At 42.9% G+C, this 22,542-nt stretch overlaps 1 protein-coding gene and 1 pseudogene across 3 annotated transcripts; one reads left to right on the forward strand and one right to left on the reverse strand.

Annotated features, from left to right (window-relative positions):
• Window positions 1-313: 313 nt before the first annotated feature.
• Window positions 314-1,994, reverse strand: LOC139420489 (cytochrome P450 2F3-like; annotated as a pseudogene).
• Window positions 1,995-2,538: 544 nt separating this feature from the next.
• Window positions 2,539-21,752, forward strand: LOC139420490 (leucine zipper transcription factor-like 1). Of its 3 annotated transcripts, none has more exons than XM_071170695.1 (10): window positions 2,539-2,833; window positions 14,956-15,080; window positions 15,253-15,447; window positions 16,924-16,981; window positions 17,243-17,314; window positions 17,428-17,493; window positions 18,272-18,349; window positions 18,804-18,980; window positions 20,412-20,515; window positions 20,650-21,752. In XM_071170695.1, exons 1-10 carry the CDS (start codon window positions 2,831-2,833, stop codon window positions 20,666-20,668), a joined length of 897 nt encoding a protein of 298 aa, XP_071026796.1. In that variant the 5' UTR covers window positions 2,539-2,830; the 3' UTR covers window positions 20,669-21,752. The 3 variants fall into 3 exon arrangements, with proteins under 3 accessions (XP_071026796.1, XP_071026797.1, XP_071026795.1); XM_071170696.1 differs by having other exon boundaries at window positions 18,272-18,331; XM_071170694.1 differs by lacking the exon at window positions 2,539-2,833 and adding an exon at window positions 13,809-14,019.
• Window positions 21,753-22,542: the final 790 nt, after the last annotated feature.

The raw sequence follows: 22,542 nt of genomic DNA on the forward strand, positions 1-22,542 counted from the left end.
TTAGAATCATTTGAATACAATAAATTGGAAGGTTGTGCGGGACTATGGTAGATGAAGGAATCAATCTATCTTTTCAGACTTAAAGTATTTGTGGTCAATACGTCAGTGTATTATACTGTATGTGAAAATGTGATCTTATTATAAATTGTATTTTAATGTTTAAGGACTCTTGGAAGATTAGTCCAAATGGGGACTAAAAGAGATCCTAATAAAATCAAACATGGTTAGAAAAGAACACCTGTCCAACACAAGCATTTTGCTACAATGTGTATGTGACCAATACAATTTTATTTGATTTTGATCTCCCCGTCATCTTCACACCTCCTTCTCCTGAGTGAGCCTCCTATTTTGCAGCTGCAGTTCCCCTCCTGGTCAGCGACGGGTAGCAATGAGCTGGTAGCGGCGCGGCACATTAGCGAAGCTGCTGAACTCTGGGCTTAGGTTAATGTTGTCAGGTCCTCCAGGGCAGGAGAAGGAGAAACGCTGCAGCAGCGATACAAGGAACAGAAAGATCTCCATACGAGCCAGAGACTCCCCCACACAGGCACGCTTACCTGCAGAGAAGGCCAAGAAGGCGGGGTTCTTCTGGAAATTTCCGTTCTGATCCAGAAAGTGATCAGGGTTGAAGGTTGTGGGCGTGACCCAGTGGTCCTGGTCTCTTAGAACAGAGTGAATCAAGGGAATTATCACGGTGCCCTGAGGGATATTGTACCCTCGAAATGAGATATTCTTGGTGGCGTAGTGCGGGATGTTGAACGGGACGATGTCAAGGAAGCGCTGCACCTTTATGGATGACAGCGTCTGTGAAGGGAAGGGACTTCCTGTCCTCCATCTGGGGAATGCGTTTTCGTCCAATGACTGTGTCAATCTCCTGCTGCATGTGCATCTGAATGTTGGGGAATTTGATGAGCACTATGAGGACGCGTATCTGAGAGTGGTGCTGGTGGTCTCTGTTCCTGCCAGATAGAGGTTCAAGACTGTGGACACCAGGTTCTCATAATGGAACTCAGAGGAGGACACATCCTTCTCCTGGTTGAGTTTGGTAAGGAAGCAGTCTATGAAGTCTCTAGGGTTACCTGGGTCCAGGGTTTCCTGGTGCTCATGGATCTTTTTCATCACAAAACCTCTCAGCTCGTCCACCTGGCCGAACACAACTTGCTGCCGACCAGGCAGGCGTTCCATCAGCCAGGGGAAGATGTTGTAGAGCTGTCCCCAGGGGGTGCTTCCAAAGCGCACTATGGCTGAGAGGATGTTGAGCAAGTGCAGGAAGTTGTCATCCTCGTAGCCGAAGCGCTGGCCAAACACCAGGGAGCAGATGACGTTGGACACGGTGCGACTCAGGAAGGGGTGGGGGTCAAAGGGCACAGCTTTAGTGCCGTCTAGACTGTCTATGAGATGTTGGCTCTCCTCCTGTATCCACTCTTCCATTCTCTTACGGCCCATCCCAAAGTCTCTCAGTGTGGTCAGGGTGAAACGACGCAGCTTGCGCCAACGCTCCCCTTACTGATGGCCAGGCCGTATCCCCTCGGACCAGAAAGGGGACGGGAGCTCGTCCTATGAAGTCCTCAGCCTGGTCCACCAGAGCCTCCTTGACCGCCTCGTACCCCACCAGCACCACAGCCCGCTGGCGCCCCAAATACACTGTCATCACTGGCCCATACACACCACTCCACTTGGTGAGCGTCTTGAAGGGGGCCTGTTTGTCCATCTGAAGCAGGTTGCCTAGCAGCGGCAGAGCGTGGGGTCCGGGGGCTAGACGGATATGTCTTTGTCTCCTCAGCAACCACAGTAGAACCAACACCAATCCGCCCAACACCACGCTACTACACATCTCCATTACTCCGGCAGGCAAAACAACAACGTGGCTTCTTCTTCTTCTGCATTCTTCTTTATTCTTTTTTTAACCCACCTCTTTTATCTACACCTCTCTTTAGTGTTTTCCTTCTCTCAGTGCAGCAGTGGCTGTCTGTCACTGTTGCATGCCTGACTGTGTGTGTGTGTTGAAGATGTTTGCAGAGATAAGGGGGTGTGTTGAAACTTGTCTGGGACAGAGGTAAACAACAGATCAAATGATTGGCTGCTGTCACGACTTCTGCCGAAGCCGATGCCTCTCCTTGTTCGGGCGGTGTTCGGTGGTCGACGTCATCGGTCTTCTAGCCATCGCTGATCCATTTTTCATTTTCCATTTGTTTTGTCTCGTTTTCCCATACACCTGGTTCTCATTTCCCTCATTATGTGTTGTGTATTTAACCCTCTGTTCGCCCCATGTCTTTGTGTGGTATTGTTTATTGTAGTGCTTGTGCACATTTTGTTTGACTGGTGCGCGTCGGGTTATTGTGCCCATACTTTGTATTTCGCATGCCGTTGGTTTTACTATTAAACTGCTCCGGCTATTATCAAGTTCTGCTCTCCTGCATCTGACTTCTCTGCCACCAGATACGCACCCCTTACAGCTGCTGACATCACAATCACGTGACTGCACCTTGACCCCCAACCAATTTATGCTTCTCAGGCCAATGTAAACAAGGCAGATGACAGTGCAGAAAACCAATAGTGTGGAAAGGACTGATATCTAATACTGTGTCTGTCTAGGTTTTAAAGCGTTATTTTTATTAAATGGAATACAACAAGGATAATAACAAGACAACCATAAACTGAGGACGATGTACATGACAATATTATGTGGCGTACAGCAGGTCAGCCACCAGGGAGAGACTAGTCGAGGCCTGGTGACAGAAGGAGTGTACATCACGAGGCGACGACACCATCTGCTGGATGTGCCAGGTCTCGACGGGCTCTCAGGTCAGGACTAATTGGGGCTGATTGGGAGATGGTGAGTAATCAAGGGCTGATTGCTCACCCCACGGACCTCCCAGTACTTTGTAGATTATTGCATGGTATGCAGAGGGAGGTGTTTAGTCCCAGGGTCAGCTTATTGATGAGCTTTGAGGGCACTATGGTAGCTGAGCTGCAGTCAATGAATAGCATTCTCACAAAGGTGTTCCTTTTCTCCAGGTGGGAAAGAGCAGTGTGGAGTGCAATAGAGATGGCATCATCTGTGGATCTGTTATGGCGGTATTCAAATTGGAGGTTTCTGGGATAATAGTGTTGATGTCAGCCATGACCAGCCTTTCAAAGCACCTCATGGCTACAGATGATGTGAGTGCTACGGGTTGGTAGTCATTTAGGCAGGTTACCTTAGTGTTCTTGGGCACAGGGACTATGGTGGTCTGCTCAAAACATGTTGGTATTACAGACTCGGACAGGGAGAGGTTGAAAATGTCAGTGAAGATACTTTCCAGTTGGTCAGCGCATGCTCGCTGTACACATCCTGGTAATCTGTCTGGCTCTGCGGCCTCATGAATGTTGACCTGTTTAAAGGTCTTACTCACATTGGCTGATGAGAGCGTGATCACAGTCTTCCGGAACAGCTGGTGCTCTCATGCATGTTTCAGCGTTATTTTCCTCGAAGCGAGCATAGAAGTAGTTTAGCTCGTCTGGTACGCTCGTGTCACTGGGCGGCTCTCGGCTATGCTTCCCTTTGTAGTCTGTAATGGTTTGCAAGCCCTGCCACATTCAATGAACATCAGAGCCGGTGTAGTATGATTTGATCTTAGTCATGTATTGACGCTTTGCTGTTTGATGGTTCGTCGGAGGGCATAGCGGGATTTCTTATAAGCTTCCAGGTTAGAGTCCCGCTCCTTGAAAGCGAGCGGCAGCTCTAGCCTTTAGCTCAGTGTGGATGTTGCCTGTAATCCATGGCTTCTGGTTGGGGTATGTACCTATGCTCACTGTGGGGAGGACGTCATCGCACTTATTGATGAAGCCAATGACTGATGTGGTGTACTCCTCAATGCCATCGGAGGAATCCCGGAACATATTCCAGTCTGTGCAAGAAAAACAGTCCTGTATCTTAGCATCTGCTTCATCTGACCACTTTTTTTATTGATCGAGTCACTGGTGCTTCCTCCTTTAATTTTAGATTGTAAGCAGGAATCGTTACTATATGAAATGTCATGGGGACAATCAATTATAAGATAAGCAGACTATGCATATGGAACTTTTTGCCCTCATAGTATTGTGTATTCATTTTATTTCATATTATTCAATAACAATTGCTTTCTAAAAAATAGGCCTACTGAGATTCCCAGCACCATTGCTCAGAATCTCAGACATTCTTTAATGCTGTTTTTTGGTTTCTAGTGGCAATTGTACTTTCTAAGATTAATTTGGTGCCTAACAAATTGTATAAACAGGTTCAGTATTAGAGATAAAGAACTTTGTTTTTTAAATATTAATATTTCACAGAGCAGCAGTATTGTTTTGTTAATTGAGGGAATATGAACATTGAGGTCGCCCAAGACGATAATTTTAGGGTTAATTAGTACTTTGATGGAATGATGGTAAAGCCCGTCTTGAACCTGTAACTAAAATGAAACTACTGTCAGACAGTACCAAAACCTATGCATTAGGCCTATATCCTCTTCATTACAGAACCTGCATTTTGAATCTTGCTTAAAACCTGTTTGGGATAGGGGGCAGTATTTTCACATTCGGATGAAAAGCATGCCCAGAGTAATCTGCCTGCTACTCAGGCCCAGAAGCTAATATATGCATATCATTAGTAGATTTGGAACACTCTGAAGTTTCTAAAACTGTTTGAATGATGTCTGTGAATATAACAGAACTCATATGGCAGGCGAAATCCTGAGAAATATCCAACCAGGATGTGGGAAATCTGAGGTTTGTAGTTTTTCAGGTGATTGCCTATCCAATATACAGTGTAAATGGGGTCATATTGCACTTCCTAAGGCTTCCACTAGATGTCAACAGTCTTTAGAACGTTGTTTCAGAATTCTACTATGAAGGGGGAGTGAAAAAGAGCTGTTTGAATCAGGGGTCTGGCAGAAAGCCAGACATTTAGTCACGCGGCCGTGAGCACGAGTTCCTTTTCATTTCTAGAGACAAAGGAATTGTCCGGTTGAAACATTATTGAAGATTTATGATAACATCCTAAAGATTGATTATATACATCGTTTGACATGTTTCTACGAACTGCAATAGAACTTTATGACTTTTCGTCTGGACCTAGTGCCTGCACCTTGTGCATTTTGGATTACTGGACTAAACGCGCGAACAAAAAGGAGATATTTGGACATAAAGATGAACTTTATCGAACAAAACAAACATTTGTGGAACTGGGATTCCTGGGAGTGCATTCTGATAAGTGAATATTTATAACGCTATTTCTGACTTTTACTGACTCCACAACATGGCGGGTATCTGTATGGCTTGTTTTTGTGGCTGAGCTCTGTACTCAGATTATTGCATGGTATGCTTTTTCCGTAAAGCTTTTTTGAAATCTGACCCAGCGGTTGCATTAAGGAGAAGTATATATTTAATTCTATGCATAACACTTGTATCTTTTATCAAAGTTTATGATGAGTATTTCTGTAAATTGATGTGGCTCTCTGCAAATTTGCAGGATGTTTTCGAGGAACATTATACGCCAATGTAAACTGAGATTTTTGGATATAAATATGAACTTTATCGAACAAAACATACATGTATTGTGTAACATGAAGTCCTATGAGTGCCAAATGATGAAGATCATCAAAGGTTAGTGATTCATTTTCTCTATTTCTGCTTTTTGTGACTCCTCTCTTTGGCTGAAAAATGTCTGTATGGTTTTTTGACTGACCTAACATGGTGTGCTTTCGCTGTAAAGCCTTTTTGAAATCGGACACGATGGCTAGATTAACAAGAAGTTAAACTTTAATGTGTTGTATTGCACTTGTGAATGTATGAAAGTTAAATATTTCTAAAAAATATTTTTGAATTTCACCATTTCAGCGGATGTTGTTGCTAGCCTTAAGTTTTAATACACCAAATGGAAAGCATTGTCTTTGTTGACAGAATTTTGTAGGAAATCTTTAACTAGTAGATACAGGCAGAATATACCGCACACCCATGGGGGGGTATAGCAGACACTAATTGAACATACATACAGTGCCTTGCGAAAGTATTCGGCCCCCTTGAACTTTGCGACCTTTTGCCACATTTCAGGCTTCAAACATAAAGATATAAAACTGTATTTTTTTGTGAAGAATCAACAACAAGTGGGACACAATCATGAAGTGGAACGACATTTATTGGATATTTCAAACTTTTTTAACAAATCAAAAACTGAAAAATTGGGCGTGCAAAATTATTCAGCCCCCTTAAGTTAATACTTTGTAGCGCCACCTTTTGCTGCGATTACAGCTGTAAGTCGCTTGGGGTATGTCTCTATCAGTTTTGCACATCGAGAGACTGACATTTTTTCCCATTCCTCCTTGCAAAACAGCTCAAGCTCAGTGAGTTTGGATGGAGAGCATTTGTGAACAGCAGTTTTCAGTTCTTTCCACAGATTCTCGATTGGATTCAGGTCTGGACTTTGACTTGGCCATTCTAACACCTGGATATGTTTATTTTTGAACCATTCCATTGTAGATTTTGCTTTATGTTTTGGATCATTGTCTTGTTGGAAGACAAATCTCCGTCCCAGTCTCAGGTCTTTTGCAGACTCCATCAGGTTTTCTTCCGGAATGGTCCTGTATTTGGCTCCATTCATCTTCCCATCAATTTTAACCATCTTCCCTGTCCCTGCTGAAGAAAAGCAGGCCCAAACCATGATGCTGCCACCACCATGTTTGACAGTGGGGATGGTGTGTTCAGGGTGATGAGCTGTGTTGCTTTTACGCCAAACATAACGTTTTGCATTGTTGCCAAAAAGTTCAATTTTGGTTTCATCTGACCAGAGCACCTTCTTCCACATGTTTGGTGTGTCTCCCAGGTGGCTTGTGGCAAACTTTAAACAACACTTTTTATGGATATCTTTAAGAAATGGCTTTCTTCTTGCCACTCTTCCATAAAGGCCAGATTTGTGCAATATATGACTGATTGTTGTCCTATGGACAGAGTCTCCCACCTCAGCTGTAGATCTCTGCAGTTCATCCAGAGTGATCATGGGCCTCTTGGCTGCATCTCTGATCAGTCTTCTCCTTGTATGAGCTGAAAGTTTAGAGGGACGGCCAGGTCTTGGTAGATTTGCAGTGGTCTTATACTCCTCCCATTTCAATATTATCGCTTGCACAGTGCTCCTTGGGATGTTTAAAGCTTGGGAAATCTTTTTGTATCCAAATCCGGCTTTAAACTTATTCACAACAGTATCTCGGACCTGCCTGGTGTGTTCCTTGTTCTTCATGATGCTCTCTGCGCTTTTAACGGACCTCTGAGACTATCACAGTGCAGGTGCATTTATACGGAGACTTGATTACACACAGGTGGATTGTATTTATCATCATTAGTCATTTAGGTCAACATTGGATCATTCAGAGATCCTCACTGAACTTCTGGAGAGAGTTTGCTGCACTGAAAGTAAAGGGGCTGAATAATTTTGCACGCCCAATTTTTCAGTTTTTGATTTGTTAAAAAAGTTTGAAATATCCAATAAATGTCGTTCCACTTCATGATTGTGTCCCACTTGTTGTTGATTCTTCACAAAAAATACAGTTTTATATCTTTATGTTTGAAGCCTGAAATGTGGCAAAAGGTCGCAAAGTTCAAGGGGGCCGGATACTTTCGCAAGGCACTGTATGATTTGAACAAACATCACCACCATAGGTTCTATGTCATGTAGAAGAGGAGGTGTGATGGTGTGGGTGTGCTTTGCTGGTGACTGTCTGTGATTTATTTTGATTTCAATGCACATTTAACCAGCATGGCTACCACAGCATTCTGCAGCGATAAGCCATCCCATCTGGTTGGCGCTTAGTGGGACTATCATTTTCTTTTCAATGACAATGACCAAACACACCTCCAGGCTGTCTAAGGGTTTTTGACCAAGAAGGAGAGTGATGGAGTGCTGCATCAGATGACCTGGCCTCCACAATCACCCGACTTCAACCCAATTGGAAGGTTGGGATGAGGTGGACCGCAGAGTGAAAAGCAGCCAACAAGTGCTCAGCATATGTGGGAACTCCTTCATGACTGTTGGAAAAGCATTCCTCATTAAGGTTTTTGAGAGAATGCCAAGAGTGGGCAAAGCTGTTATAAAGGCAAAGGGTGGCTACTTTGAAGAATCTACAATATAAAGTACATTTTGATTTGTTTAGCACTTTGTTTACTACATGATTCCATGCGTTATTTCATCATTTTGATGTCTTCACGATTATTCTACAATGTAGAAAATAGTAAAAAAATAAAGAAAAACCCTTGAATGAGTAGGTGTCTACATTCTAGTTTTTAGCTACTTTGCAACTACTTAGCATTTTAGCTAACCCGATCCCCTAACTCTAACCTGAACCCTTTAGCTAACCCTTCCCCTAACCTTAACCGTAATCCTAACCTTAACCCTCTAACCTAACCCCCAACCTTAACCCTAACCTAGCTAACGTTAGCCACAAGTTCCCAAACGGGTCCACAGATGATGCAATCTCTTTTGTACTCCACACTGCCCTTTCCCACCTGGACCAAAATGAACACCTACGAGAGAATGCTTTTCATTGACTACAGCTCAGTATTCAATACCAGTCCCCTCCAAGCTCATCACTAAGCTAAGGTCCAAGGGACTGAACCCCTCCCTCTGCAACTGGTTCCTGGACTTCCTGACGGGCCGCCCCCCAGGTGGTTAGGGTAGATAACATCACATCCGGCACGCTGATCCTCAACACGGAGGCCCCAACAGGGTTGCGTAGTAAGTCTCTTCCTGTACTCCCTGTCACCCACAACTCCTACATCATCAAGATTTTTGATGACACAACGGTGGTGGGCCTGATCACCAATGACGATGAGACAGCCTATAGGGATTAGGTCAGAAACCTGGTAGTGTGGTGCCAGGACAACAACCTCTCCCTCAATGTGGACAAGACAAAGGAGCTTATCGTGGACTGCAGGAAATGCAGGGCCAAACACCATTCACATCGAGAGCTTCAAGTTCCTCGGTGTCGACATCGCTAAGGCCCTATTCTGGTCCAAACACACCAACACAGTCATGAAGAGGGCACGACAAAGTCTCTTCTCCCTCAGGAGGCTGAAAAGATTTGGCATGGGCCCTTAGATCCTCAAAACGTTTACAGCTGCACCATTGAGAGCATATTGACTGACGGCATCACTGCTTGGTATGGCAACTGCTAGGCATTCGACCGCATGGTGCTACAGAGGGTAGTGCGTACGGCCCAGTACATCACTAGGGCCGTACTCCCTGCCATGCAGGACCTCTACACCAGGCAGTGTCAGAGGAAAGCCCTAAACATTTAAAGACTCCAGCCACCTAAGTCATAGACTGCTTCTCTGCTACCACATGGCAAACAGTGCCGGATTGGGACCAATAGGCTTCTGAACAGCTTCAACCCCCAAGCCATTAGACTGCTAAATAGTTTTTGACTCTATGCACACACACTGGACTCTACACACACATACCCACACATAGGGTGCATTCGAAAATTCACACGGTTATCACATGGTTATCTACTCCGATTTCGGAGCACTCTCGTCTGAGTGTGTTGGAGCGCAGAATAATAGAAGCATTTACAAACAGGCAACATCCATTGAATATGACCGGTCATAGCAAAAACATCAGCAAAAAAATAAAATCAATTGTTGCCAGCAGGACAGTTAGTCACCAACGCTCTAGATAACATGAAAACAGCATAATCGGCTCTGCTAGGGTGAGTAAAATGGTCAGAGTGAGGTGTTCTTTCATTTGTGTCTGGAAGCTAGCCATCTTTAGCCAGTTAGCTTGGGTGCTTGACTGCCGTTCTGAGGTCAGAACTCTTGGATTAGTGTGCACTCAGAACGCTCCGACAGCGAAATGCTCTGAATTTACTGATCGACAATGCTCTGAATTTACAAACACCCAGAGCAAACTCTGAGCACACTCTGGCACTCCAGAGTGAATTTCAAATCAAATCAAATTGTATTGGTCACATACATGGATAGCAGATGTTATTGCGAGTGTATCGAAATGCTTGTGCTTCTAGTTCCAACAGTGCAGCAATATCTAAGTAATCTAACAATTCCACAACAACTACCTAATACACACAAATCTAAGTAAAGGAATGGAATAAGAATATTTACATATAAATATGGATGAGCAATGATCGAGGGCATAGTTACACTGACACTCCAACACTCATTCACATTAACACGTACACGCATTCGCCAAACACACACACTTACATACTCATCAAATACGCTGCTGCTACTGTGTTATCTATCCTGTTGCCTAGTCACTTTACCCCTACCTATATATCTCCATTTCCTCATACCCCTGCACATTGACTCTGTACTGGTACCCCATGTACAGTGCATTCAGAAAGTATTCAGACCCTTTGACTTTTTCCACATTTTGTTACGTTACAGCCTTATTCTAAAATGGATTAAATGTTTTTTTTTCCCTCATCAATCAGCACACAATACCCCATAATGACAAAGCAAAAAATGTTTTTTAGAAATGTTTGCAAATGTACAGTACCTGTCAAAAGTTTGGACATACCTACTCATTCAAGGATGTTTCTTTATTTTACATTGTAAAATAACAGGGAAGACCTCAAAACTATGAAATAACACATGGAATCAAGTAGTAACCAAACGTGTTAAACAAATTTAAATATTTTATATTTGAGATTCTTCAAAGTAGTCCCCCTTTGCCTTGATGACAGCTTTGCACACTCTTGGCATTCTCTCAACCAGCTTCCTGGAATGCATTTTAATTAACAGGTGTGCATTGTTAAAAGTTCATTTGTGTCACACCCTGATCTGTTTCACCTGTTTTTGGGCTTGTCTCCACCCCCCCCCCCCTGTCTCATCAAGCCTACCAGCGGTTTCCCGTACTCCTGTTTTCGTTCGTCTCTTTTCTAGTTTTCCCGTTTTTGACCATTCTGCCTGCCCTGACCCTGACTGCTGTTCTGTACCTTTCGGACTGCTCTGGATTACTGACCTCTGCCTGCCCTTGACCTGTCGTTTGTCTGCCTACTGTTTTTGTAATAAACTTTTGTTACTTCGAACTGTCTGCATCTGGGTCTTATCCTGAGGTCTGATAAGTTTGTGGAATTTCTTTCCTTCTTAATGTGTTTGATTCTCTCAGTTGTGTTGTGACAAGGGGGGTGGTATACAGAAGATAGCCCTATTTGGTAAAAGACCAAGTCCATATTATGGCAAGAATAGCTCAAATAAGCAGTCCAGCATTACTTCAAGACATGAAGGTCAGTCAATCCAGAACATTTCAAGAACTTTGAAAGTTTCTTCAAGTGCCGTCACAAAAACCATCAAGCGCTATGATGTAACTGTCTCTCACAGGAAAGGAAGACCCAGAGTTACTCTGCTGCAGAGGAAGTTCATTAGTTACCAACCTCAGAAATTGCAGCCCAAATAAATGCTTCACAGAGTTCAGGTAACAGATCTCAGCATCAACTGTTCAGAGACTGTGTAAATCAGGCCTTCATGGTCAAATTGCTGCAAAGAAACCACTACTAAAGGACACCAATAATAAGAGACTTGCTTGGGCTAAGAATAAACATTAGACCGGTGGAAATCTGTCCTTTGGTCTGATGAGTCCAAATTTGAGATTTTTGGTTCCAACCACCATGTCTTTGTGAGATGCAGCGTAGGTGAACGGATGATCTCTGCATGTGTGGTTCCCACCGTGAAGAATGGAGGAGGAGGTGTGATGGTGCTTTGCTGGTGACTGTCCATGATTTATTTAGAATTCAAGGCACACTTAACCAGCATGGCTACCGCAGCATTCTGCAGCGTTACGCCATCCTATCTGGTTTGCACTTAGTGCCACTATCATTTGTTTTTCAACAGGACAATAACCCAACACACCTCCAGGCTGTGTAACAGCTATTTGGCCAAGAAGGAGAGTGATGGAGTGCTGCATCAAATGACCTGGCCTCCACAATCACCCGAGCTCAACCCTATTGAGATCATTTGGGATGATTTGGACCGCAGAGTGAAGGAAAAGCAGCTAACAACTCCTTCAAAACTGTTGGAAAAGCATTCCAGGTGAAGCTGGTTGAGAGAATGCCAAGAGTGTGCACAGCTGTCAAGGCAAAGGGTGGCTACTTTGAAGAATCTACAATAAAATACCTTTTGATTTGTTTAACACTTTTTTGGTGACTACATGATTCCATATGTGTTATTTCATTGTTGTCTTCACTATTATTCTACCATTTAGAAAATAGTAAAAATAAAAATAGTAAAAATCCTTGAATGAGTAAGTGTGTCCAAACTTTTGACAGGTACTCATATATATATATATATATATATATAAACTGAAATTTACATAAGTATTCAGACACTTTTCTCAGTACATTGTTGATGGACCTTTGGCTGCGATTACAGCCGTGAGTCTTCTTGGGTATTACGCTACAAGCTTGGCACAACTGTATTTGGGGAGTTTCTCCCATTCTTCTCTGCAGATCCTCTCATGCTCTGTCAGGCTGCACAGCTATTTACAGGTCTCCACAGATACGTTTGATCGGGTTCGTCCGGACTCTGACTGGGCCACTCAAGAACATTTAGAGACTTTCCCAAAGCCACTCCTGCATTGTCTTGGCTGTGTGCTTGGATTGTTGTCCTGTTGGAAGGTGAACCTTCGCCCCAGTCTGAGGTCCTGAGTGTTTTCATCAAGGATCTCTCTCTACTTTGCTCCGTTCATCTTTCCCTCGATCCTGACTAGTCTCCTAGTCCCGGCCACTGAAAAAAAATTCACAAGTCATGATGCTAACACCACCACCACCATGCTTCACCATAGGGATGGTATTGGCCAGGTGATGAGCGGTATCTGGTTTACTCCAGATGTGACGCTGGGCATTCAGGCAAAAGAGTTCAATCTTGGTTTCATCAGACCAGAGAATGTTGTTTTTCATGGTCAGAGTCCTTTTAGGTGCTTTTTGGCAAACTCCAAGCGGGCTATCATGTGCATTTTTACTGAGGAGTGGCTTCCATCTGGCCACTCTACCATAAAGGCCTGATTGGTGGAGACCTTCAGAGATAGTTATCCTTCTGGAAGGTTCTCCCATCTCCACAGAGGAATTCTGGAGCTCTGTCAAGAGTGACCATCGGGTTCTTTGTCACCTGCCTTATCAAGGCCCTTCTCCCCTGATAGTTCAGTATGGCCGGATGACCAGCTCCAGGAAGAGTCTTGGTGGTTCCAAACTTCTTACATTTAAGAATGATGGAGGCCACTGTGTTCTTGGGGACCTCCAACGCTGCAGAAATGTTTTGGTACCCTTCCCCAGATCTGTGCCTCGACACAATCCTGTCTCGGCGCTCTATGGAAAATTCCTTCGATTTCATGGCTGGGTTTTTGCTCTGACATGCACTGTCAACTGTGGGACCTTATATAGACAGGTGTATGCCTTTCCAAATCATGTCCAATCAATTGAATTTACCACAGGTGGACGCCAATGAAGTTGTGAAACATTTCAAGGATGATCAATAAAAACAGGATGCACCTGAGCTCAATGTCGAGTCTCATAGCAAAGGGTCTGAATATTTATGTAAATAAGATATTCAAGTTTATTTATTATAAATGTGCAAACATTTATAAAAACTGTTTTCGCTTTTTCATTATGCGGTATTGTGTGTAGATTGAGGAAAACAATTCATGAATACATTTTAGAATATGGCTCTAACGTAACAAAATGCGGAAAAAGTGAAGTGGTCTGAATACTTTCCGAATGTACTGTATAGCCAGCCCCTCGAGTCATTTAATAGAATGCATAGAACTAGAAATGCTAACCCAACAAGGAACTTGTTCTATGGTTGAACGTGCTCCATGGTTACCAACGCAATGACGCTTTTCCGTATCCAAGACATCTCCAGCGCTGAAGAGGCGAGATAGCTGATATATTTTCAGATATCACCGTCAATAAACATAGATAGTTAAAAGCGTTGTGTAACTATTCGTTTGTCTATTCAGTTAACATAACAATTAGCAGTAAAAGATTCGGGTGTTTGGCGTCAACAATGGTGAGTAACATTAGCAAGCTAAGCTACTTTAGCCCAGCTAACGTTAGTTTGCTAACTAGCTTAAGTAGCTAGCAACATGATATGGCCAGCTTGCTGGTGTGGATTTAGCAAGGGATCAAATCAAATTGTATTCGTCACATGCGCCGAATACAACGGGTGTAATGTTAGACTTAACCGTGAAATTATTGCGTACGAGCCCTTCCCAACGATGTAGAGTTTTTAAAAAAAACATTCATTAAAATAAATAGTAGCTAACACAAGAGGAATACAATACCCAAGAATTGAGCTATATAGTTACCACGAGTACCAAATCAATGTATGAGGTAGATATGTACATGAGTCATGTCATGAAGGCAGGGTAAAGTGACTAACGACGTTAACGTTAGGCATCAGGATACAGTAGACATAACTCCAGTAAAATAAAGAACAGAGTAGCAGCATTATGCTTTGTCACGTCTAGTGCGCGAACAATCTCTGTAATCGATAAGGTCGTCTGCACGGATTGTTAGCTTGCTGGCGTTAGTTTAGTCAGTGAGTAGCGAAATTGTAAACATTCGCTAGCTAGACCTCTAGAATGTACTATAACGTTTCCATGACGACGCAGCGCTGCATGCTGATTAGCTAGAGTTTCCACTAATTGCCACAGTCAAAATGGACCAAATCGTAAAAATTCATGAAAAATTAAGACCAAATAGCTCATTTTAGTTAAGGTTAGGTATAAGGTTAGCAGTGTGGTTAAGAATGGGGTTAGGGTTAAAATCCCATTTGAAGTAGAGAAATTGTTCGATATTGTGCTTGAAACAGTAATTTAACCTGCTAGCTAAACAACTTACTATAATTAATGAAGAGGGCCACAACCACAGATCCGTCTTCTAGTTTATGTTACTTGGCTGGAAATTGACATCCATCCCTGCCCCTCTTTCTCTCTCCTTGAAGGCTGAGTTTGGTTTCAATGAGCACCATCAGAATGAGGCCATCAACTACATGCGCTTTGCACGCTCCAAGAGGATCATCAGACTCAAGACCATTGACTCCTGCTTCGAGGACCTTAAAGACAGCAGGTGTTGTATCACACAATTTTAGTTTTTTTTTAATCACAGCTAGCCAACTATGTTTGTTAGAGGAATGCAAGTCTGTCTTTTTAGGACAGCTTTGAAGGGTATTTGTGTGTATCTCCAAATAAGAAGTTCCCCCACAGGGAGAAAGAGTTATTCTATTTATATTCTATTATAGGCTAGTGGAGGAGACATTCACAGTGGATGAGGTGCGGGACATGCTGGACGGGCTGCAGCTGGTTGTGCGAGGGGAGGTGGAGACAGAGCTCATCAACACGGCCCACACCAACGTGCTGCTGCTTCGGCAGCTCTTCTCCCAGGCTGAAAAGTTCTACCTCCGTCTGCAGACTGACATATCAGAGCTGGAGAACAGGTGGGCTGTGGGGAGGGGTGGGATGGCTCGGAAGTGGACTGTGGGGATGAGGGGGGGCTTCAAGGACAGGCTGAAGCCCATTTTGCGGCTAAGTTGGTAGAGCGTGGCGCTTGCAACGCCAGGGTTGTGGGTTCGATTCCCACGGGGGACCAGTACAAAAATGTATGCACTCCTAACTGTAAGTTGCTCTGGATAAGAGCGTCTGCTTAGTGACTAGGTAGTACTGAGAATTAGGGGGTGTATGTGAAGGTATATTTCAGTTTAACATTGGAAACTAGCTGGTGGCTCAGTGAATCTCAATAGCGCACTTCCTAAATCTAAACTCAGACTTAAGGCTATTGAAGCAATTACGCAATGGGTTAATAGCAGATAGCGGTTTCTCTCACTTCACTACACTTTTCCCCCAACAATACAATGAAGTGGGTGGGTGAGGTTAAAGACCTTTCCATCACACTCACTGCTTCACTCTGAGGATGGATCTGAACTTGTTACTGGGGCACAGGAACATGCCACTTTGAAATGTATAACATGGCTCTGTGATGTGGAGCACATTTCCAGGCCGAGGGACTGTGTTAATGGGTCTTAGAGAGGGAGGGGAAAGCCATTCCTTTTACAGTCCCAACTTTTTGATGTTGAAAAACTGACAAGTCCATCAGCAATGTAGAACGGAGACAGTGATTACATGGCAAATTGTATTAGAGAGACCATTTTCGTACTTTACGAACAAAACTTTGATTTGCCTCTAAGGATATTGTGAGGTTGTTGTGAGATTGGTACATGAGTGTGAGGGAATGAGAGATATTGGTTTAATTCAATTTTTCTAACAATTTGGGTCTTTGTTTGTATTTGCCATCTAACATCTGCTGAATTGAGAATATTAACCAGCTGTGTTTAAACTACATTTGACCTTTATTACACGGACACCAGTCATAGAACAAAAACAAAACATACAAAATCAAGCCTGTGCTGAAGGTGTTCCGTAGGCCTCAATCCCGTGTGGCTGTTAGCAGGGTGTCAGTAGCAGGGAATACGCCCATAGAAGCCAAAGAGCTACATGCATTCTGCAGCTTTTTCAAACCACATATAAGCGTGTAGCGTGGTGCTTTGTTTTATCACAGACAGTTTAAATAAATATCTTCAGGAGGATAACAATTGTGTTTTATTTTTCTTCTTAAAGATGCATACAGTAACTGCCAGGTGGCTGCTTCCCTGTACTCCACGCCAAATGTTTTGCACAATGTTATTCTGTTGATCTCTTTCATAAAGAAACATGCTAAGCTGTTAGGCCAGTTGGCCCCTACTTTCAGAAGCCCAATGAGTCAGTACACTCAATGAAACTCACTTTATGGTATCAAACATTATGTCATTACTCTGGTTCGTTTATAAGCTATACATGTGCCTAAAAGTATAAAATGTTCAAATTTTTTGTACATCTCTCTTTTTCTCATCCCCTTTGCTCTTTTTCATTTTCTACAGAGAGTTGTTAGAGCAAGTGGCTGAGTTTGAGAATACTGAGTTTAAAAACCCAAATAAGGTGAGTGCCCAACCACTGAACTATTTCCCCTTTATAAAAAAGAAGTGTGCATGTATTACATGTTTAGGGTTAGGGCTGAAATGTTGCACTTTCATAAAATACACAGCACTTGAATCGTATCACAATTGGAAATGGCAGACCTTTTTAAGTGAATGTTTTAAGTCCATGTTATCAAGGTAATGGACAGCTGACAACATATATTGATGCCATTTATTGATGGGAGAGTATGTGCTCACTTACATGCCTTACTTCCTTACCCAGACTAACCAAGAAATTAGCAAGCCCAAGTTAGCACCGCTGAATGAAGGTGGGGTATCTGAACTTCTCAACAAGGTAAGGTACTCAAACCTCATCTGGTAGTACAGATGTATTTTGTAATAGCACCAGCTCAGCAGCTATATCACCAGCCATCTCATCAACATTTCTTCACATTGGTTTTTCATCAGGAGATATCAAGGCTACAAGAGGAAAATAATAAGCTCAAAGGCAGGCTCCGGACTTTGGAAACCCAGGTACCTCACACATCTGAATCCATAAAGTGTATTTCTGATTGACATGTTCTTACTTAGTTATGATGTTGCTTATCAATGGTGTGGTACTGTAGATTTGGACATAATTTTGTCAAGTTCTGTACCTGATCACATCCATGATCATGATTAGTTTATAATGACACGACAATATTCACCTGAATGACTCCTGATTTCCTAGTAACCACAGAACAATCATGAGCTGCTTGTCTGCTAGAGTGGAATGGATAGCCGACCAACTGCCTGGTTGGTTATTTGGGTAGCTATTTCCTCGGAGAGGGGTTTGGAAGGGGCTCCTTTTCATTTTGAAGTGCATTTTGAAGTCGTCATTAATGTACATAAAAAATAATAATCTGCATAGTCTGGAATCCGTGTGTGTAAACTGCGTATTGAGGATTAACATATTCAGGATTTCCATTAAAATGTTGGCAGTGCTATACTCCTAAAATAAACAAATGAAAGACACTGTACTGTAGCAAGCTAGCTATCTGGCTAGAATAGCCTGCTATGTTACTAACTAAGTTATGTTATAGTACTCTAGCTATTGCCATTCCAGCTGACAATCAGAGCTTGCATTTCAGAGCAGAGCGTCCAGAGTGAATTTACGAACACACCCTTTAATGCACTCTACTTATTGTAACTTTTGACATCATTGTAATTGTGCTCATGTTTCCACCTGACCTACACCTGACCTTGCTAATTGAATGATCGTATCACTTATATGTTGGTATCACTTATATGCAGTATACTGATTGTTTTTCAGGCCATGGGTGCGTTGGATGAGAAGACCAGGGCGGAGAGAGCTCTCAAAGACTTGCAGAAGGTCAAGGGGGAACAGCAAGTACTGTAGCACCATAAGGGCCATGGGTTCAAGGTTTTGGGTTAACAATATAACAAACAAATCTGGTTCAAAAGACCATAGAATGACAACTGCACTTAACTTTTCAGTAGTATTTCCTGTTTACTTTCTGTTTTTTGTGCATTGTATAATTTTTTTATTTTTAGTGAAGTTGTCCACATGCTGGACTTGTTTATGATGTGTTGAAACTTTTGTCCTGCTTTTTTTCTGAACGATTACTATTATTTAATTTGCTTTCATGGAAATCAACTGGTATGTATCAATCTGACCCTATGCTTTGTGTGTTGAATATATGTCAATCTGAGTGTGCATCTCAAATGGCACCCGATTCCCATAGAGCTCTGGTCAAAAGTACTGCACTGTATAGGGAAAAGGGGGCCATTTTGGAACGCGCATAAAAGTTCACCCACTGACATGCTGTGTGTTTCTCCCCAAGATGGCCACCCGTTCTCAGGAGATCACTAGTCTGGAGGACACGGTGGCAGCACTGCAGGAAGACTACCAGAAGTCCCTGAGTGTCAACGCTGCCTCCCAAAGAGACCTGCAGGACAACCTGGTGTCTGCCAAACATGACCTGCTCAGGGTACAGGAACAACTGTCCCTGGCAGAGAAGGTACGTGCTTGGCCCATACCCTATACTGATGCGTTTCACATAAATCCTGCATTGATTTCAACCAATGGACAATTGTGTGAACTTCAGTCTCAAAATACAGTGTTTCCGTAAAGTATTCAGACCCCTTGACTTTTTCCACATTTTATTACGTTACAGCCTTATTCTCAAATTGATTAAATATTTATTTTCCTCATCAATCTACAAACACTACCCCAGAATGACAAAGTGAAAACAGGTTTTTAGACATTTTTGCAAATTTGTTTTATTTTATTTTATTTACATAAGTATTCAGACCCTTTGCTATGAGACTCGAAATTGAGCTCAGGTGCACTGTTTCCATTGAAAGGCACACACCTTTCTATATAAAGTCCCACAGATGGCAGTACATCTTAGAGCAAAAACCAAGCCATGAGGTCAAAGGAATTGTCCGTAGAACTCCAAGACAGGATTGTGTCGAGGCACAGATCTGGAGAAAGGTACCAAAACATTTCTGCGGCATTGAAGGTCCCCAAAAATACAGTGGCCTCCATCATTCTTAAATGGAGAACCACCAAGACTCTTCCTAGTGCTGGCTGCCCGGCCAAACTGAGTAATCAGGGGAGAAGGGCCTTGGTCAGGGAGGTGACCAAGAACCCGATGGTCACTCTGACAGAGCTCCAGAGTTCCTCTGTGCAGATTGGAGTACCTTCCAGAAAGACAACCCTTTCTGCAGCACTCCACCAATCAGGTCTTTGTGGTGGAGTGGCCAAATGGAAGCCACTCCTCAGCGACAGGGACTGGGAGACTAGTCAGGATCGAGGGAAAGATGAACGGAGCAAAGTACAGAGAGATCCTTGATGAAAACCTGCTCCAGAGCGCTCAGGACCTCAGACTGGGGGCGAAGGTTCACCTTCCAACAGGACAACGACCCTAAGCAGACAGCTAAAACAACACAGGAGTGGCTTCGAGACAAGTCTATGAATGTCATTGAGTGGCCCAGCCAGAGCCCAGACTTGAACCAGATCGAACATCTCTGGAGAGTCCTGAAAATAGCTGTGCAGTGACGCTCTCCATCCAACCTGACAGATCTTGAGAGGATCTGCAGAGAAGAATGGGAGAAACTTTCCAAATCACTGTAATCACTGCCAAAGGTGCTTCAACAAAGTACAGAGTAAAGGGTCTGAATTCTTATGTAAATGTTTTTATTTTTAATACATTTGCAATTATTTCTAAAAACCTGTTTTTGCTTTGTCATTATGGGGTATTGTGTGTAAATTAGTGAGGAGGAAAAACAATTTAATCAATTTTAGAATAAGGCTGTAACGTAACAAAAAGTTAAAGGGTCTGAATACTTTCCGAATGCACTGCATCTGAAGTTATCATTTGAGCTATGGACCCAATTGTATATCTGCCATTTCGAGGTTATCATGCAATGGGGTTTTGTGTGTGTAGGAGCTGGACCGGAAGTTCCAACAGACTTCTGCCTACCGCAACATGAAGGAGATCCTCACCAAGAAAAATGAGCAGATCAAGGACATCAGGAAACGGCTTTCAAAGTGAGTCGGTTGATTATTATACACATTTGTTATGTATGACTGGTTGATTGAGATTCTTCTCCTGAAAGATGATTATGTTTGCAATTCCTGTCTAACAACCTTCTCTGCTAACAGTTCCAATGTATCAATTCTAGATACGAGTCTGATGAATGAACCCTTTGCATCACACAACAAGACACAAAATGGAGGTTAAAATACACGACAAGAGGGTAGAAATGGCCCAAAAGTTGGGACTGTCACTCTGGAGAAGGTTTTTGCCCATTTACCATTTATTCTACCCCACTGCAGGAGCAGGTGCTTTGAACAAAAAATTGAATTGAGAATATCACCTGTAGTTCAGAACCTTTCAGAAGAATCGTATCATCTCGCTGATCCAGCAGCTTTTGTAGTCATTGGCTTTAGGAGATGATTGCGGGGTATTAAGGGTTAGGGGCTAATCGACAGAGCCTCCTATGGTCAGTCTCACTGGGAGATATCTAGGAGCTGGAGCTTTGTGTGTTTAGTAGTAGGTTTTCCTCATTGCACTATGCAAGTACTTTCACGTCCTTGACTTGCTGTCTAAAACGGAGGCCTTCTGAATAGGAGAGATATGCTTGAAGCTCTGGTGCTGTCTATATCTGATGGTGATGGGTACATTTTCCCATGACACCAATATAAATTATTGGCTCTTCTCAAGACTGTATAATCTTTTTCACCTATTTCTATGTAGCTGGGGTATCATGCAACATCTGTTTATATGTATTCAGCTGGCGGAATTGAGCTCCAAGTTTTAATGATAGTGAATAGTCATGGCTAATGGTACATATTATGAATCGCAGCATAACATTCCAAAATATCTTGAGGGGAAGGTTTTGAGGGAAACGTTTACGTATGATTTGACATGTTTTCTTATTTTTCTTAAAATTTTTATCCTGTTTTAGCATGTAAAAATTATTGGAACAATCAGAGGTTGGACCTAAGCAAATGTATAAGTACTTCCCTACACATATAGAATATTTTTATGGGAACAGTGAACTTTTTTGTCCTTAACCCTGATAATAGCCTGGTATCAAGGCATATATTGTATTCCGTCTGGTACCAGGCCAGAGGCATATGTGTGTAATATGACAAAAATTCTATGTTGCTGTCTTTGACGTAATGCTCTTGTAGAGTATGATACACGACCACCTATGTCATATTAGACGTGTATGTGTGATATGTTTGAATTGTTGTGGGGTAATAAAAGCTGTTACCAAAATGTCAGCTTCTTTCACATTTGTTCAAAGTACACCATGGGACAGAATATAAAAGATGTGGGCCTGCAAGCAGCTATCGGTGTATCACACTACAATGAATGGGATGGGCCTGGATATGGGTGGTGGCAGTGCTGCCTTCTCTATGGGTCGAAGCAGGGGGCTGGGAGCGTGTGCAGCCCTGGCTGTAGCATCTGCTTCTGCAGGGCCCTTGCTGGCTCGGGTCCGCTCATGGGCTGCAGAGAAACACACCCTCTCTAAGCTTAACAAGCGCTTCTCAGGCTACATGGCACAGATATGACCAACGAGCCCAACCGGAGCCACCACGGCTGAGTACGCGACACAGCTGATGGAGTACCGTGGTACACATGGTTAAACTGAAGATCGGGCTGGACGGCATCCGGGGAACCCATGAGATGAAGGCCATGGTAAGAGTCTAACTGCATGGCATCTCTCTGAGAGTAGTGCATGTGTACTTCCCAAATGGTACCCTATTCCCTATATAGTACCCTACTTTTGATCAGGGCCCATAGGGGCCTGGTCGAAAGTAGTGAACTATAAAGGGAATAGGGTGTCATTTGGGATGCTGATGTTTTATTTTATTTTTTTACAATCTAGCTCTCCCTTGTCTGCTAAACCAATTTTGAGAAGATGTTTGATTACCTGTCACAAGGCTGGAAGCATGAAGAGGGTTACTGCAGAATCTATGCTTATAAATATCAGGTTTTGTTAAAGATCTCATTCAGCTGTGTTTATCTCAATTATTTCTTGATACGTTTACTTTTCAATTAAAAT

The sequence above is a fragment of the Oncorhynchus clarkii genome, chromosome 11, assembly GCF_045791955.1.
Source record: "Oncorhynchus clarkii lewisi isolate Uvic-CL-2024 chromosome 11, UVic_Ocla_1.0, whole genome shotgun sequence".
Taxonomy (NCBI): domain Eukaryota; kingdom Metazoa; phylum Chordata; class Actinopteri; order Salmoniformes; family Salmonidae; genus Oncorhynchus; species Oncorhynchus clarkii.

What these genes read in the sequence shown, in the direction of transcription:
- LOC139420490 (XM_071170695.1), top strand. An exon ending in AGTTTAAAAACCCAAATAAG is followed by an intron (nt 16,982 to 17,242) that starts GTGAGTGCCCAA and finishes TTCCTTACCCAG; the next exon opens with ACTAACCAAGAAATTAGCAA. An exon ending in TATCTGAACTTCTCAACAAG is followed by an intron (nt 17,315 to 17,427) that starts GTAAGGTACTCA and finishes GTTTTTCATCAG; the next exon opens with GAGATATCAAGGCTACAAGA.